The 17,279-nt window shown below is 60.2% G+C and overlaps 2 protein-coding genes across 8 annotated transcripts in view; both read left to right on the forward strand.

The window, feature by feature from the left end:
- Positions 1 to 1,761: 1,761 nt before the first annotated feature.
- On the forward strand, positions 1,762 to 6,493 carry ODF3L2 (outer dense fiber of sperm tails 3 like 2). Its single transcript, XM_004778140.3, is given in 5 exon segments — positions 1,762 to 1,819; positions 1,822 to 1,887; positions 2,709 to 2,816; positions 4,510 to 4,623; positions 5,456 to 6,493. Coding segments are annotated over 5 exon segments (831 nt in total). The 3' UTR covers positions 5,941 to 6,493.
- A 1,435-nt stretch (positions 6,494 to 7,928) lies between these two features.
- SHC2 (SHC adaptor protein 2) overlaps positions 7,929 to 17,279 on the forward strand; it is a 32,214-nt gene continuing 22,863 nt past the window's right edge. For all 7 annotated transcript variants that reach the window (XR_006609066.1, XR_006609065.1, XR_006609067.1 and 4 more), the window contains exon 1: positions 7,929 to 9,059. Coding sequence is in view for 1 of the 7 variants with exons in the window: in XM_013048785.2 (XP_012904239.2) it covers positions 8,595 to 9,059 (465 nt within the window). In the remaining 6 variants the exon portion in view is untranslated. The remainder of the gene's footprint in view (positions 9,060 to 17,279) is intronic.

Here is a 17,279-nt window from a genome sequence, read left to right on the forward strand (position 1 = left end):
TCTTTTCCAGTCTTGATATTGGTCATTTGTGTTCTTTTTCATTGGTTTTTGGGCATTCTAGCTTGAGCTTTATTAAATTTGTTAATCTTTTTAAAGAACCAGGTTTTGGGTGGAGGGGCTTTGTTGACTCTTTTAAATATTTTTAATTTGTATTTATTTATTTTTTTGTTGATCCTTTCTACAGTTTTCCGTTTCAGGCATTTCTACTCTTATGTCTTTAATTTCCTTCCTTCCACTTATTCCTCTTTTTCTAGCTACTTAAGGTGGAACCTGAAGTCACAGGTGTTAAGATCTTCCCCCCCTTCTTTTCTTTCTTTTTTTTTTTTTAAATATTTTATTTATTTATTTGACAGGGAGAGAGAGAGAGAGAGAGAGAGAGAGAGAGAGATATCACAGGTAGGGAGAGAAAGAGGGGGAAGCAGGCTCCCCGCCAAACAGCCCGATGCGGGGTTCGATCCCAGGACCCCGAGATCATGACCCGAGCCAAAGGCAGAGGCTTTAACCCACTGAGCCACGCAGGCAGCCCCTTTCTTTTCTAATATAAACATTTCAGACTCATTATGAACTCCTTAACAGATTGATTAAAAAGTTAAATTATAAGTTGTACTAAAATTACATTGAGGAGTGAACTGCATCGTATGTAAGTTATAGCTCAATAAAGCTGTTGAAAGTCAGAGTGCAAAATGGCCTGACAGCACACATGGAAGACACAGGAGTTTGAATTCTGCTCTGTCAGGTTCCTGAGCCCCTTCTTAGAGCCTGACACAGCAGTTGCCTTTAGTGGAGGCAGGGAAATAAACTCTATTTGGGGAGTAAGTCTCTGTTGGCTTCTGGGAGGCAGTGCGTTGTCCTCAGAGGCCCGCCATTGCCTCCTTGCCGTCGTTGCTTCTGCCCCGGGGCCTTTGCACAGCCATTTCCTTATGACGTGCTCTTCTTTTACCTTCTCAATTCAAAGACCCGTCCTCCTGCCCCAGCACTTGGCCGGCACCTATGCTGCCATTGTGGGCTCCTACCTGGTTGGTGTTTTCTAGCACATTTAACACCTTCTTATATACTGTGTGCTCATTTCTTAATTCTTTCTTGTTTATTTCCTTTGTTCCCTCCTGAGAACACCAGCTCCTTTCTGTCTACTCCTTTGTGTCCCCCCAGCCCAGACAGAACCTCGTACTCAGCAGGAGCTCAGTGGATGCAAACTGGATGAGGGAGGCCGGCTCCTTGGCCTGAAGTTGCAGCTCCCGTACAGCGGCACTCTCACCGTCTGACCTTGCGCTCCGCCTCGGTTTCCCCAGCTGCAGAAATGGGGCCACACTTCCCAAGACCTCATCAGTCCCTGCTGCTACAAGGCTGCAGGTATTCCGTTTATGGCTTTGGCTCCCTGGAGCCTTCTCGGGCCCCAGCTGCCCAGGTTGATGGCTCCCTGGGGACCCGCTCTGCTGACATCGGATTCTTTCCTGGACCATCCAGCCACCAGGCCGACACTCGATCCTGGCCGCACTTCCAGGCCAGCGTCCGCTGACCAGCCCACTAGGGCCAGGGCCCCAAGACTCTCTGCTGACAGACAAGGGACTGTCTGTGCAGTCCCTGGGGGGCGGGGGCTGAGGCCAGGGCTCTGCCAACGCCAGCACAAGCCACCAGGCCCGAGGACAGTGCCGGGAGCTGCGGCCGGGAGCTGCGGCCGGGAGCTGCGGCCGCGGCCAAGACGGCAGCCTGCGTGGCCCCTGCCTGGTCCCTGTGCCCCTTGCAGCCCTCCACGTGCTCGCCATGGGGACCCTTGGCTGTGACCCCGATCCACGGCTCACCACAGCACCCCAGGGCTGGCGGCCGCCGAGTGCCGGATTCTGGACGTCGGCTTGAGGAAGTCCTGCGGGACGGCCACCATGGAGAACGGTATGCTCCAGCTGCGGAGGAGGGAGGCCTTGGCGGGAGGTGCTCGTCCTGCTCTATTCTCCCCAGCTCCACTGCGGTTTCGGGATTCGGGGAGCCCAGCTGGAGGTGGGAGGCTCTGGCCAGTCCCTGCCCTTCCCCAAACCTGTCTCCCTCCTAGAAAGGAGGGTGTGAGCGTGGCTCTTGGGTGCGCTTCCGTCCAGCAAGAACAGGGCGCGCGGTGGGCAGGCACCTCGGCGGGGCTGCCGCCGCCACAGCGACAGGCAGCAGAGGTCCGCGGGGCAGACAGACAAGAAGTCTGTGGTGGGTTAGCCGACCACGAAGCAGCGAGGACAGAGTGGGTGAGAGCGGGGCTGTGAGGCCAGACATTCTGCTGTGGCCTGAGCCTTCCCACTCTGATGCACTCGGTGGGGCCCGGCTCCGGTGCACGCTTCTGTGTGCGACAGAACAACACGGGGGAGGCTCTGGGGCCCTGACCTTCCTGCTGAGGCCACCAAACACTGCAGTTGTGACAGTACGTCTCTGTCTGGGCCTCGGTTTCCCCACCTGAGACGGCGCGTCTCTGTTGGGCCTCGGTTGTCCCAATGTGCCGTGGAGCAGGAGGACACTGCTGGCCTTGTGGCCCCTCCTACCTTTGACTCAGGTTTGACTCACAATGCCCCTCACTCACTTCCCCCCCGTAGTGGGGGGCGGGCAGCTCCTACCCTCTACCCCTGCCATGGAGGGTGGCGGGCAGCCTGGGCGGGGGCTCAGTGGCTGCGCCCTGGGTTCCTGCCCATGTGCCAGTGTCTGGAGCTGCAGGAAGTGACCGCAGGACTTTGCAGGCTCGGGGCCAGGCTTGTACATCCTGCCGCCCACTGTGGGCTACATCAACCACGACTGCACCAGGGCGCTGAGCCCGGCCTACTCCCTCTTCTGGAGGCCTAGCCCCGGTAAGCTTGGGGTAGGTGGGGGAGGGCCCCTCTGAGCCCCCGTCTCCTGCTGAGCCAGCAGCCCCGCCTGGCTTGCACGGTGACCCTGGGGAAGGTTCCTCTGTGTCCTTGGGAGAGAAGGGAAGGCCGGACGCAGTGTGCTGCACAGTGCCAGAGCCTGCCTTCTGGCCTCGAGGCTTCCCTGCTGCCCGACTGTGGACGTGACGCCCAGTAGCTCGGTGCCCCAGCATCCTCCCCTGCAAACAGTGACAGTGTACCCCTTCCAGAGGTGCAGCCAACAGGTGCCTGCCCACGTCAGTGAGCCAGGATTAGCGCCTGGTGTCCAGGCAGGGCATCGCGGGGGGTCCTAGCCTCAGTTTCCCCATCAGCAAGACGGGGCTCCTTGCAGACAGCTGCGGAGAGGGCACGTTGACCATCTCTGCTGAGTGGACAGGCAGTGGGGGGCAGGGCTGGCCCAGTCAGCGGGGTCCTCTCTTCTGCGTCACCTGCCTTTCCCCTGGCGGGGCTGCTGTGTCAGGGTAGGGACAGGGTCAGCGCCATCTGTGCCGCTCACGTGGGTGGCCGTGGCCCCAGCTCACTGCCCGTCGAGCTGCCCGTGCACGCTACTTGTGGTGCGGCCGTCACGTTCCTAATAGGAGTGCTCACAGACTCCATCGCCCCATTTCCCAGAGCTGAGGTCCCCAGTGCTCCTGGGTGGGGGAAGGTCCCGCACAAGGACTCTGATTCCAGGGATGAGAGTTTGGGGTGGGGGTGGGCTGACTGAATTTGCCGGGCAGCAGCAGCTTCTCAGCCTTCACAATCAGCCCAAATCCCGACCTGAACCGAAACAAAACTCCAGAAGCTCCAAGTGGTCCCAGAAGGCAAAGGAGGGAAGTGGCCTGTTGTCTTCCACCGGGGAGGGCTCAGAACCTCGCCTCTGCCCACAGCAACCTGGCTTCTCCCGGGACACAGCCTGGGACAGAGGGACCGACTGGCTCGGGGGAAGACGGGGGAGGGTGGGAGCCAGTGTAGACTTAGCTGATTCCCTGGGAAGACTTCTTGGAGGTGGAGGCATGTGGTCTGGGCTGTGGAGGGTGAGAAGTTCAGTCAAGCCCGCGGGAGACCAGGGACGTGGTAGAGCTGGCAGCAGACGCACAGGCCTGGAGCTGGGCATGTGGTGGGTCAGCTCGTGTGTGGGCTGTGAGTCCGTGTCACACTGACGACGCGCGGAGGCACACGCATTCACGGCTCAGCTGCGGCAGTGACTTTAGTTTCAGCGAGGGTCTGGGCCATGAGACGCCCCGCGTGGGGCCGCCCTCCACCCACCCTCCTCCGTTCCATCTTCTCACCCTGCCCCCGAGGACACTGAGGCAGAGACACGGCTCCCGGGGGCTGCGCTGAGACCCACACGGCCCCCCCCCCCGGGGGCAGGGTGGGGGCCTTCCTCAGGGTCTAGTTAGTCTTACTGTACGTGCAGTTCCAACCAACCGCCGGCGGGTTCCCTGGTCCACGGCCGAGGACAGGTTGAGGGAGGGACAGCTGTGATCACGAGGACACAGCAAGGACAAAGTCGGGGCACGCAGACCTCAGGGGTCCAAGCTGGGGCTGCGGGCTGTCTGGAGGGAGGGTGCCCTGGGGTGGAGCAGGGGCACTGAGCGGGGTCGAGGGGGCCTTCAGAGGTGCTCTCAGGACCCTGGGCTCCCCCCTCCCCCAGCATCTCCACAGGACACCAGCCCTGGGCCTGTCTACTTCCTGGACCCCAAAGTCACCCGGTTTGGCCGAAGCTGCACCCCGGCCTACTCCATGCAGGGCCGAGGCAAGTTGCGGGGTAAGTACCTGGTCAGGGCTGCCCTCCAGGGGCCCTGCCCTTTCCGATCCTGTCTGTCCCCCCTCCCCCACGTCCTGGAACTGCAGTGTCTTTGGATGTCAAAATAAACGCCTCCGAGGAGGGGCCCGAGAGAACATGGACGTGACACCGAGCACAGGTGGCGCTGTGAGGGCAGCTGGGGCTCAGCCCTGGCATCGCCCCTCCGCCCGACTAACCCAGCGCCCCGCCGCTCTGTCCGTCCCTCCGTCCACCCATGATCCATCCATCCACAACCCGTAAGCCCCTTTATCCGTCCACCCGGTCATCCACGCATGCGCCCCGCCATCTCTCCCTCCCTCCTGGGAGGGCTCTGCCTAGGGGGAAGGGGTGGGGGAGGCAGCAGGAATGAGGGGGCTTTGGGACCGTTTGGGAGGATGAGAAGCAGCTCCTGGAGGTGGGAATGGGAAAGTGGGCGGTGTGCCTGGCAGGGCTGCGTGGGCAAAGGCCCAGAGGCTTAACGAGAACAGCCTGGGGGCGCCTGGGTGCTTGCGCCAGCTAAGTGTCCAACACTTGATTTTGGCTCAGGTCATGATCTCAGGGTCATGAGAAGGAGCCCTCTGCTGGGCTCACACCCTGGGCATGGAGCCAGCTTAAGATTCTCTCGCTCCCTCTTCCCCTTGCCTACTCTCTTTGAAACCACAAAGAAAGAGGGAACAGCCTGCTCTACGGGGAGGTCTGGGAAGCAGGAGAGCCCTGCCCGAGAGTGCCGTGAGGCACAGGGAGCACAGAGGCAGCCACGCGAGGTCTTCGAGCAGGCGAGGACGCTGCCAACCCTCTCACCTCCTTCTCACAGGTCTGGAGGTGACACCAGGTCCCGGGGCCTACAGCCCAGAGAAGGCGGCCCCTGTGCGTCAGCGGACCTCCCCGGCTTTCACTCTGGGCTCCCGCCTGCGCCCACAGCTCCAGGACACCTCAGCCCCTGCCCCCAACGCCTACACCCTGCCCTCCCTCTGGGGCTCCCAGATATTCACCAAGCCCCGCAGCCCCAGCTACACAGTGGCAGGCCGCACGCCCCCCATCCGCCCCCCTCAGGACCCTGCTGAGATCCCAGGCCCTGGCCAGTATGACAGCCCAGACCCCAACACCTACCGTCAGCGCCGGCCCGCCTTCACCATGCTGGGCCGGCCTCGTGCCCCCCGGCCCCCGGAAGAGACCCCTGGACCTGGAACCCACAGACCTGAGCAGGTCACCATGACCAAAGCCAGAGCCCCAGCATTCACCATGGGCATCCGCCACTCCAAACAGGCGGCCACCATGGCTATGGACACCACGCCCTGACACCTTTGGGGTCAGGACTCCTAGCTGCCCCTGAACCAAGCCTCAGTTTACCTGCCTTGTCAAGTGGGGGTGTGGGAAGACCCCTCCTGGGTCTCGCCTTGGCCAGTGGGGGGCTTGGAGAAGTGGCAAGCAGGCGCCTCTTTCCTCCCTTTTTTCTGAACTTTGAGGTCCTTCTAGGCCACCTGCTTCCTTTGGTCTCTGGAGGCTGTGACCCTGTGGCCCTGTGCGGGGTGAGCTTCCTTCCAGTGCCCCAGTTTCTTCCTCCTGGTCATGCCAGGCCAAGTCAGGCCAGGCAGAGAAAGGGACAACCCCAGCCCTCCCGAGAGGCTGGCTGGAGATGAGCTTCCTGTGTCCTAGAACTCAGCGTCCGCCCTGCTAGGGCCTGGGTCCCCAAGACAGCTCAGGTTTCGGCTAAACTCGGACTCTCCCCTGCTTCTCACAGAAGCACAGCTGCCTGCGCTGGTTCCAGCCCCCAAATCGGGCAGGAAGCAGCCTGATTCCCCTCTCTAGCTGCCTGCCAATAAATCTGTCTGTGGCGCGAGAGCTGCCAGCATCACACACGTGAGCTCATTTAACCCACTGTCCACGTCAAAGAAAGGAGACTTAAAATGCTGCTCTTCAGATCCAGACCCCCCCAATTCTGCAGCCCCTCGGGGGACCAAAGGGACCCAGAGCTCGTTAAGGAGAGAGGCAGAGCCAGGGCTGAGAATGAGGGAAGCCAGGCAAGCTTCTTGGAAGAGGGGACATTGAAACTGGGCTTTGAAGGATGTATAGGAGTTTAATGTATTCTATTTTCCATGTATCAGTAGGTCCCTACCGTGTTTCAGATATAGTTAAAGATTATCTAAGCGTCACAGCAACTCAGGAGGCAACTAATCTATACTGAGAGAAAATGGGGCTTTGGAGAGATTGGACCCTTGCCTGAGGGCACACAGTGAGCCCGTGTGTCCCTTTGATGCCAGGACCGGAATCTTGGTCTTTGGGCTCTGTTCCTGCCCTTCTTTCCTAGGAATAGGAAGGAAACAGATGGATGGTGTCATGTGACCAAGCCTCCTGTGTGATAAGCCCTGGTCTTATAAACCCCTAACCCAGAAAAACCCAGACCCAGGCGCTTGGGAGGGACAGACTGCCACCAGGAGGACATGGCCCAGGGGTGGCACCTCAGGCATGACCCAGAGGGGTCCTGAGATGCATGGCCCTGACTCTGTCCCTTTCCCCCAGCCTGGAAATGCCAAACTTGAACACACGCCCCTTTATCTAAGGAGGTGGACACACACCAGGACCCCTACACACACGCCCACCCCCAGGGGAACCCGGATGCCCCCCTCACATGCATACTCATGTTCAAATCTGCACACAATAGACAAACAGGTCAACTCTCACACGGTCTGCGTATGTGTACAGACACACAACACACAAACCCAGATGGGGGGGTCCAGGCCCTGAAAACATCACCCCGCCCCCCGCCCTCCCGGCAGACCCCAGGGACTCGCCCGCGGTACCCCCTCTCCTCGCGACCACGCAGCGGCACTGGAGCCATCCCGAGGCGTGACGCACGCAGGTTCCCGCGGCAGCGCCGACCCCAGCCCCACCCCAACGCTGGCCAATCCGCTGCGAGTCCCTCCCCGCTCGGCCGCCTCCCCCACAGGCTTCGCGGGCTACAGCCAGGCTGTGATCTCATTTCTCTGATTTATCGATCCGGCTCCCCGCAGCCTCGCCCCGCCTTTCCCACCTGCCCGCGCGCCCCGGCCCCCCTCCCTTTGTTTCCCGGCAGTCAGCCCCACCCCCGGGCGGGGGAGGGGAAGCAGGCTGGGTCCTGGGGTGACCGTGGCTGTCGAACCCTTGGTGCAGAAGGCATCAGACTTTGAGGTCTGGGTGGGGGACTAAGAGGCTGGGGACGGAGGGGCGGGCCGGCCTGAAGGCCGGGCCCATGAGTTCAGCTGGGTCAATGCCGTACAGAACTCCCCAGAAATGGAGGAGGAGCCTGTGACCCCCCAGCTCGCGCCCCGAGCTTCCAGCCTGGGAAACCGAAGCCCAGAGAAAAAGCAGAACAGAGACCGGGCTTTGCTCCTCCCTCCCGGACCTCGCCAGCCCAACCCACACGCCTGGCACCAGTCTTCGTCGCGTGCCCCTCTCTGGGTCTCAGTTTCCTCATTAGGAAACGGAGCGAGGCGGTCATTTTCCAGCGTCTTCCAGCTGGAACAGTGGGGAGGGAGGGGCCCGACCTTGGGGTTTGGAGCTCTCGCCTTCGCCGACCGCGTCCCCACCCCTTTCCAGGCGCCAGTTTCCCCGTCAGTCAGAAGCGGGAGGAGGCAGGTGATTTCTGTGTCTCCCACCTCCGTCCTTCTAGGAATTTGGGCACCGGTGGGTGGGGCGAAGCTGGGGTCGTCTCCCTTCCCGGCTGCTGGACCCGAGGCAGCGTCCGGGCCTCCGGCGGGCCTCAGTTTCCCCAGCCTCCCCGCAGGCGCCGGGACGCCCAGGGCCCGGGTCCCAGGGGCGCAGCCCCCCGCGGCTGCGCGCTGGGCCGGGCGGATGACATCACCGGGCCGGGGGCGGGGAGGGAGCGGGACGGCGGGGAGGGAGCGGGACGGAGGAGAGGGCCTCCTCCGCGCCAGGCGCAGCGCCCGGTCGGGCTCGGTCGGGCGACCGCGGCCATGACGCAGGGTCCGGGCGGGCGCACGCCCCCCGCACCGCCTGCGCCCCCCGAGCCCGAGGCGCCCACCACCTTCTGCGCGCTGCTGCCGCGCATGCCGCAGTGGAAGTTCGCCGCTCCCGCGGGCTTCCTGGGCCGGAGCCCGGCTGCAGCGCGCACGGCCGGGGGCGCGGGGGCCGCCGACTCCCAGCCCGAGCCGGCCGGCCCGGCTGGCGTCCCAGCGCTGGCGGCGGCGGTCCTGGGCGCCTGCGAACCGCGCTGCGCCGCGCCTTGCCCGCTGCCCGCGCTCAGCCGCTGCCGGGCCGCGGGGGCCCGGGGGCCGCGGGGCGCGCGGGGGGTGGCCGGGCCCCCGGACGCCGCCGCCGACGAGTGGATCCGCAAAGGCAGCTTCATCCACAAGCCGGCGCACGGCTGGCTACACCCAGACGCCAGGGTCCTGGGGCCCGGGGTCTCCTACATCGTGCGGGTAAGTGCGCCGCCCGGGGTCCTTGGGACCGTCTCTTCCCCGGACCCCCAGGCTGGGGCTGCCCTCCGCCCTCCTCTCCGCCGCCCACACCCAGCGAGCTCTCCGGTCTCTCTCCTCCACGCTTCCTCCTCTCCCCGCCAGCCTGGACCCCCATCTCCAGCCGGCGCGGCGCTGGGGTCGGCGTTCCCACCGCGTCACGTGGGGAGGGGCGGAGAGAGGGCGGCAGGTGGGTGGGGGGCACGCATGCGCGGGTGAAACATTCTCCGGCTCCGTGGGTGTTGCGGGGGGTGCGCGGGGGGGGACGCGGGTGGGCCCGTCCTACCCCCACGGACCCGCCTTAAAAGCGTCTTCGCGGAGTCGGAACCTGCGGAGGCCCTGGCCGAGGTGGGGCGCGTGTGGAAAGGGGCCACGCCCAGCCGGACCGCAGGATTCGGGGCGGGGGGGGGGGGGAGACTGCGGGACTCAGGGTGGGGTGAAAAGCGAGGGGCCCTCCTTTATCCTGGCGAGCCTTTCAAGCAGACGGAAGAGCATCTGTGCGTCTCTACCTACGACTGTAAACGTTTTACCGTCTCTACTCCGATGTCTGTCCCTGAACCCGTAGAGCGAGCTAACCCGGAGGACGCTGGCCGTTCAGGGCTTCGCACGGTCTCCCTCCCTCCGGAGAAAGCGGTCCTCTTACCACAGCCCATTGTTCCGTCTGAGAAACCATCAGATTCCAGAATGTCCTCAGACGTCGGGCAGGAGTCACACCCCCTCAGGTGGCTTTTTGGGACAAGGACCCTGCAAGTGAATGCATTTACATTTGGTTCTCTGTTCCCTTTGCAGCTGTCCCCAACACCTCCTGTCCCACCTCTCCGAGGACTGGGTGGAGTGGTGTCCCCTGCTAAGTTCATGTCCACGGGCACCTGTGAATACAGTTTTAGAAACAGGGTCTTTGTAGATAGAATCAAGTTAAAATGAGGTCGTCCCGGAGTAGGCTGGTGTTGTCCTAAAAGGGAAATGACACAGACCCACAGGGAGAAGCCGCATGAGCAGGAAGGCAGATGTGGCAGAGATGCTCCCACAGGCTTGGGGACCCCAAGGGTTGCTCCTCCCCACCCCCAGGAGCTGGAGGAGGCAGGAAGGACCCTCTCCTGGAGGGAGCCTCCAGACGCCGCGTGGCCCTGCCTACACCCTGATTTCAGACTTCTGGGTGTGCAGAGCTGGGAGAGGAGACGTTTCTGTGGCTTAAGCGGCCCGGCTTGTGGCGCTTGGTTTTGACAGCCCCAGGAAAGTACTGCGTCCCTGAGAGTGTGGACTTCCTGAATGTCACAGACCCTCCCTCCTCCACGCCTGGCTCAGGTCTGAGCATTGTATCATCCGGGGACCCTGTGGGATATGTGGAGCCTCAGGCCCCAGCGTGGACTGGCCGGGCCCACAGTCTGGGTCTGTCCCTGTTCTCGGGGGTCTTTGACTTGGCTCTTTGTCCTTTCTTTTCCTGAATTCTGGCAACGGGTCTGCTGGCGTGACTGGGTTCAGGATTTGCTTTGTAGCAAGGGTGTCACGCGCATAGTGGACTTCCCAGCTCCGGAGAAGCTGCATCCGCCCTGTGGGCGTGGGGCAGAGAGTGTTCCGGATTCGGATGCTGGGGCTGTGGGGCGCACGCTGTTAGGTTACTGCCATGATCATGACGTTTTCGTCAACACAGTGAATACCAGTGCACGCCGGGCGCACTGCTGTGGAAGGAGGATCCGGTCCCCGTGCTTACAGGCTTCATTCCACGGGAGACGCTAATAGTAAATAGTAAATAAAGAGAACGCGGACGTGGCGGATACTGGCAGGTGCTAATTAAAATAGAATGATGTCAGGGTAAGACTGGGTGTTTACTTCAGAGGGGGTCGTGGGGAAAGGGATCTTGCAGGAGATGACATTTCAATGAGACCTGAAGCCATGAGGCCCCAGACATGAAACAACTGGGGAGGGGGAGTCGCAGGCAGGGGCATAGCAAGTGCCAAGGCCCAGTGGCAGGGAATGCACTTGGCATGTTTGAGTAACAGCCCCGGACCCGTGTGTGTGGAGCTTCCAGAGAGAAGCAGCAGAGGAATGGGTTGTAGGCAAGCTAGGTGCGGATGGTTTTAAGCAGGGCTCAAAGGGTGGAGTTTGGGGTTTGGAGGGGTCTTTGTGGGAGCTCTATAGAAATGGGGTGGGGGTGCGGGCCAGAGGGGACGAGAGACGAGTCCCTGGATCAAGGACACATGGGGGCGGAGAGAAGTGGGGACCTTTCTGTGGAGATGGAGCCCACAGGCGTCTCTGATGGATGAAGGATCTGAACCAGCCTCTGTCTCTGCTGTGTTTGCCTGGAAGCCTCATGGGCCTCTGGAAAGATCCCTGTTTGAGATGAGAAGGTGGAGCCCCGGCAGGCAGAGAGGGGAACGCGGCATCTGAGTTCTGGGCGCCCAGTACAGTGCCAGGCATGGACCGGCCTGTGTCATCGTCACGGCCCTGAGGGTGCCCGCCCGTCATCTAGATGAGGACACCAAGGCACGGCCACGTGGAGGAACCCGTGGGACCCTCTCCTGCTAAGGGACATGGCGGCTGCTGCACCCCAAACCACACTCAGAGCTTTGAGGTGAAGGACGTCGTCATCTCGTGGGAGAGGGCCCCTCTGTGGCCGCTCCCCTCAGCGGCCCGCTGACCTTCCTGTGGATCCGGGCTCTGTCACTCTGTGTTGGCGTGAAAGTGCCCTCGAAATCCGCGTCCGCCTGGAACCCCAGAACGTGATCTTGTTTGGAAACAGGGTTTTTGCCGATGTAATTAAGGGTTCCTGGTAAGCTATGTGAGGACACCTGGAGAAGGTCTGTGTGAAGAGGAGGCGGAGAACAGAGCGACGGGGCTGCGCGTCCGGGGCCACCAGCGGCTACCAGCAGGCTCCACCGATGCAGGAAGGACCCTCCTTCAGGGCAGGGGGTGGGGGGTGGGGTCCAGCCCTGAACTCCTGGATCTCAGGCCTCCGGTCTCCAGACTGAGAGAGTTCACGTCTGTTGTTCTAAACTGCCCTGTCTGTGGGGCGACAGCCACCCCGGGAGGTGAGGGTGCCACCCTTGATGTGACTTCCCTCTCAGACCAGGTCTCCCTCTGGCTGTCCCGTCACCCTGCAGGAAAGAGCCTTCTTCCCCTCTGGTCCTGGCCCTTTCATGAGTGAGGGAACCTTTCTCAGAAATGCCCAGCCAGATTCCCCTCATGTCTCTTTGGCCAGACTTGTGTCCCATGAACTTTGCCTCAACTAGCTGAGGGGTGGACCTAGAGCATCGCCGCCCAAAGACCTCCCTGAGGCAATGGAATGTTCCAGATCTCTGCTGTCCAGTATGGTAGCCCCACCTGGCCACTTAGCCTTTGAAATGTGGCTAGTGTGACAAATGAAATTTTAGTTTTATTTAATTTTAAGTAAAATTCAGGTGGTTGCATGAGGCACATGTTTGCCTTACTGGACAGTTCAGTTCTAGTTGTCCCTGATCTTCTGATGTTTCTGAAGGGCGGGTGTCTGAGCAAACTTCCGCTGTTAAGAATGTGAACCCGCACTGTGGACGAGCCAGAATTTGCATCAAGCTCTGTGGCCCACCAATCCTGTCTTCCTCCCACTCGTACCATTTTGATGCATTGGGCTTCTGATTTCATAAAAACTCCACTGATGAGAACTTTCTGCTTTTTAAATTAAAAAAAATATATTTCTTTATCTATTTGAGAGATAGAGTGAGAGAGAGAGAGAGTGCGCGCACTAGCAGGGGCAGAGGGAGAGGGAGAAGCAGGCTGCCCACTGAGCAGGGAGCCTGATGCAGGGCTCCATCCCAAGACCTTGAGATCGTGACCTGAGGCAAAGGCAGATGCATCACGACGGAGCCGCCCAGGTGCCTTGAGACCTTTCTCTTTCGTGAGGAGCCCTCATTCGTGCCCTGTCATAAGCTCTCCATGAACAAAGGTTTTAAAACGGTGTGCCCAGCTCTGCTCGTGGTGCTGTGGGACACAGAAAGACATTGATCCTGGCCAGGTGGACTGACTGGCTGGGAGGGATCAGAGCTCAAGCCTGGACACATGTCAGTGAAACAGCGAGGACTCCATATCACTCAGTTTTTCCTGAAGTGTGGTTTTCATACGCTCGTGATAATGCAAGGGAACTGTGGGAGATTAACTGAATAGAGATGTTTTTGGCTGAAACACAGCTTATTCCTTGAAGACAAGGGGTGGGGTGTCTCCAGGATGACTTAATTCAGTGGCTTGACGACATCCCTGATGACCTAAGGTCTTTCCATCCTTTTGTGCTGCTGTCTTCAGTATGCCGGCTTAGCTGCCCTCATGGTCCCAGAATGGCAGCCACTGCACCAGGCATCACACATGGATCCAACCATGTGCATTGGAAGAAAAGAAGACCGTTCCTTCCTTAGTTCTCTTTCCCCCCAGACCTCAATGGCCCCAAATGGCAAAAATCTATTCATAGCAAGAGAGATGGGATTATCAAGTTGACTGAAGCCAGTGATGAACAGTGTGGTGCCCAGATGTCTGGGGACTTGTTATAAATGCACATTCTTGGGCTCCACGCCAGAGCTGCTGTGTCAGAGACTCTGGGGTGGGCCCCCTGCAGTCACAGTTTCCAGGTGATTCCGACTTCGGTTTAAGACAACGGCTTGCAGTGCTGTTGGCTTAAGAGCTCCTCATTTAGACCCAGTATTTTGTAACCCTCCACCATGACATGAACCTCAGGTCTATCTGTAACACCTCCTGCAGGTTGGTTTCCCTGAGAATCCATAGGATGTAACAAAGCAGCAATAAAAAGGAGAAACACAGTGACAACAATCTGTGATAGCTCAGGATATGTTTCGGTGTGTACATGTATAGACTTCGCTCCACATGTATAGACGCACTGGGACCTGGGTGGAAGCTGGTGCCTTCATGACGCCCAGGGTGCACACGGCTGCGGTGGACGTGGGGTCCAGCAGCTCAGACACCACTGGCGTTGCTGTAAGCGACGTGATATTCTGAACTACTGGACAAGTCCTGGTAACGTCTGAGCTACGCAAAATAGTCTTCTGTCAATATGCGTGATAGTGTCACTAAATCCAGTGTGTATTAAGACCGTCCTGAAAAGTTAAACAGAATCCCCATGTGACCCAGTCCTGCCCTGTCTGGGTGTACCCTCCGAAGACGTGAAAGCAGGTTCCCACGCCCTGTGCTCATGGTAGCACCAGTCACAGCAGGTGCTCTAGGAAGCGCCCAGCGTCTGCCCACAGGTGGACACACACAGCGTGGTCCGTCCCCACGCGGGTACACGGTCCAGCCTCAGGAAGGGAGGGACCCTGACCCCTGCCACACACGGAGGGACCCCGAGGGTATGGGGCTCAGCGAGAGTGGCCAGAACCAGAAGGACCCATCCTGCAGGTCCCACTCCCAGGAGGGCCCCAAAGGAGTCCCGTCTGCATGGAGAGGAGGGGGTGGGTGCAGGGGCTGGGACAGGGCTGGGGGGTCTGTGCTTCGTGGAGACAGAGTCTCCGTATGGGGGGATGGAAAGTTCTGGAGCCAGAGGGTGGGGGTGTGAGTGAGCGTGCTTCATGTAATAGTGACCATGGGGACTTGCAGGTGCATCCTGCCACAGTTAGAAAGTAAACGAACAAAAGTGGCCCCACACACCTCGTGTTACGGGTGAGGTGAGGTCGGTTGGGGGCATGGTGATTGCACAGGGTTTCCCACATGCACGAATGCCCGGCGGGATGTTCTGAAGTCCCAGGGGACGTAGAATCATTGATTGGGAGACTCCAGTGTGGGAGTCTCCCCGTGCTCGGAGTGGGGCGCCCCGCTTTCTAGTGATGGTGCAGCTGTCTCTCCGCTGGTGTCGGGCGGGCGTTTGCGCACGACTGGGTTTAGGTTGTGCGTTCAGGGCTGGAAGCACAGGGCTGGGCTGCCTTTTCCCCATCCAGCAAAGCAAGAGGCAGGGTGGATGTCCGTCCTGATACGGTTCTGGAAACTTGGGTCACTTGGTGTATTGGAAAGCATGGTGTCCCCCCAACTCCATGTCCACTGGGACCTCCGAATGGGACTTTATTTGCAGATGGAATCTGGTAGCGACAAGGCCATCCTAGGTTAGGATGGGCTGTAAATTTTTTTTTTTTTGAGACAGCACACAAGCATGAGTGAGCAGGCGGAGGGGCAGAGGGTCAGGGAGTGTGTCTCCAGCCGAGTCCCCGCTGAGCACAGAGCCTGGGGCAGGGCTCCATCTCCCGACCCTGAGGTCGTGACCTGAGCTGAAATCAGGAGTCAGACGCTTTACTGATGGAGCCCCCCAGGGCCCCAGATCCCGTGAAGTCTAGAAGTACTGGTGTCCCGAGAGGAGAGAAGCGCGGACGCGGGGAGAAGCCGTGTGACTACAGAGGCGGAGATGACTGGCCGGATGGGGCTGGGGCCATCCTGTGAGGACCTGGAGGACCGGCATCCTTGCCCTGGAGCCTTCGGCAGGAACACACCCAGCCGACGTCTGATTTGGACACGTGGTCTCTAGAACCAGGAGAGAGCAGGGCCCCATTGATATCCACTGTCCCGATCCTGGTGGTTACGCGGCCCCTGGAGACCCACACACGGGCCAGGGGGACGTCTATCTCCTTCGTGAGTAGTAAGTCTCTGTGGGGTCAGAGCCTCAGAACTGAGGGGTGGACGTAAGGCGTGGATGGGATTCTCAGGTTCGTGGAGGATGCACTTTTGCTCACCTGGAGCTCAGCTATTGGCCGCACAGACCAAGCCCCCTTCCCCCACGCCAGGTGCCTGCAGAGCCCCCCCCCCACTACCCCCTGCAACCCCCTAGGCTGCTCTGCAGCTTCGCCGGGAGGGGGGTTTAGAGGCTGTGCGAGCTTCCTGGGTGCCCACAGACTTCCGCAGCCTTGTCTTAGCAGAGTCGCCTGGACAGACACTTCGCCTTACGATTGTGCTGCGGCCGTTCCGGTGCCGCTCAGAAAAGCTTGAGTAGGCTTCAAACCAGAGGCTGTCGGGCGCGATAGGCAGTTTCCTCTTTTCCTCAAACAAATAAAAAAACCTAAGATAGAATTCAGTACCATAAAATTTGCCCACTTAAATTGTACAGTTTAGGGGCTTTTAGTACAAATTTACAGAAACCCTCACTATTGCTCTAATCCGAGAACGTTCCGTCTCCCCAGGACGAAGCCCCGTCCCCATCAGCTGTCCCCGCCCCCCCAGCCCCGGGCCCTCATGGGCCCGCTTGCCCTCCGTGGACGTGTCGCATGCGTGGACTCACACCCCACGTGCCCTTCTGTGTCTGGTTCCCTCCCTGAGTGTCGTGGGCTCGGGGTCTGTCCCCGGGGCAGCACGTGCGGGGGCCTCGCTCCTGCTGGGGCCGGGGACGCTCCCACGTGGGGGACCCGCTACATGGATCTTCTCATCTACTAATGAGGACTTGAATGGTTTCCTGCCATTTCCTTAAAAAATAAACCCAGTTATGTTTATAGATGGAGTCTGCTTAGAATGTTGGGGCCACAGTAGTGTGGGCCATACGGCAGAGGATGATGTGAGGCTCTCCCCGCCGGGAGCGCAGACAGCTGGGTACTCACACATCTCCGCAGGCCTGGCTTGCTGTGGGAGCTGGCTCTGTCCCTTCCCCCTCCAGGCCTCAAAAAGAGCTCCTTCCCTGTAGTGTTCTAGGGTGGGCTGTGGCCTGCCTGTGCTTCCACGTGTGCCCAGGGGGAGGTGGGATACAGAGCCATGTGGGGTCTCTTCTTGACCTGTGTTAGTGTCCCGGGAGGCTCTCACCAGTCACCACACACGGGACAGCCTAAGTCAATGGCAGAGTCGGCTTTCCCGGCTCCGGGCCCTGGAGGCTGCTGGTCGGAGGTGCAGGTTCGCGGGGGTGGGGGTTGGGGGTTGGTGGGGGGACGCTCCTGCCAAGGCTCCCAGGATCAGGCAGGCGCTGCATCTCTTGGATCTGCCACTCTGAGCTCCCCTGGTGTCTTCCTGGGACACCCATCTGGGATTTAGGGGCCGTCTATAGGCTCTGGGTGGGGGAGCAGGTGCACAGACCTTCAGTGAGGCCAGCGTCCAGCCCAGCACAGCTGGCGTCCGGTGGGTGGTGCTTCCTTGGTGGAGGTCCTGCTCCCTGCTGACCAACCCTAGGCTGAATCTGACTTCTGAGCTTTGACCCCTGCTATCTATTTAAAAGTAAAAATTCTGTTTCTGGTCACCATTTACAAA

This window comes from Mustela putorius, unplaced genomic scaffold (assembly GCF_011764305.1).
Source record: "Mustela putorius furo isolate JIRA1106 unplaced genomic scaffold, ASM1176430v1.1 tig00000095_pilon_pilon_pilon, whole genome shotgun sequence".
NCBI lineage: Eukaryota > Metazoa > Chordata > Mammalia > Carnivora > Mustelidae > Mustela > Mustela putorius.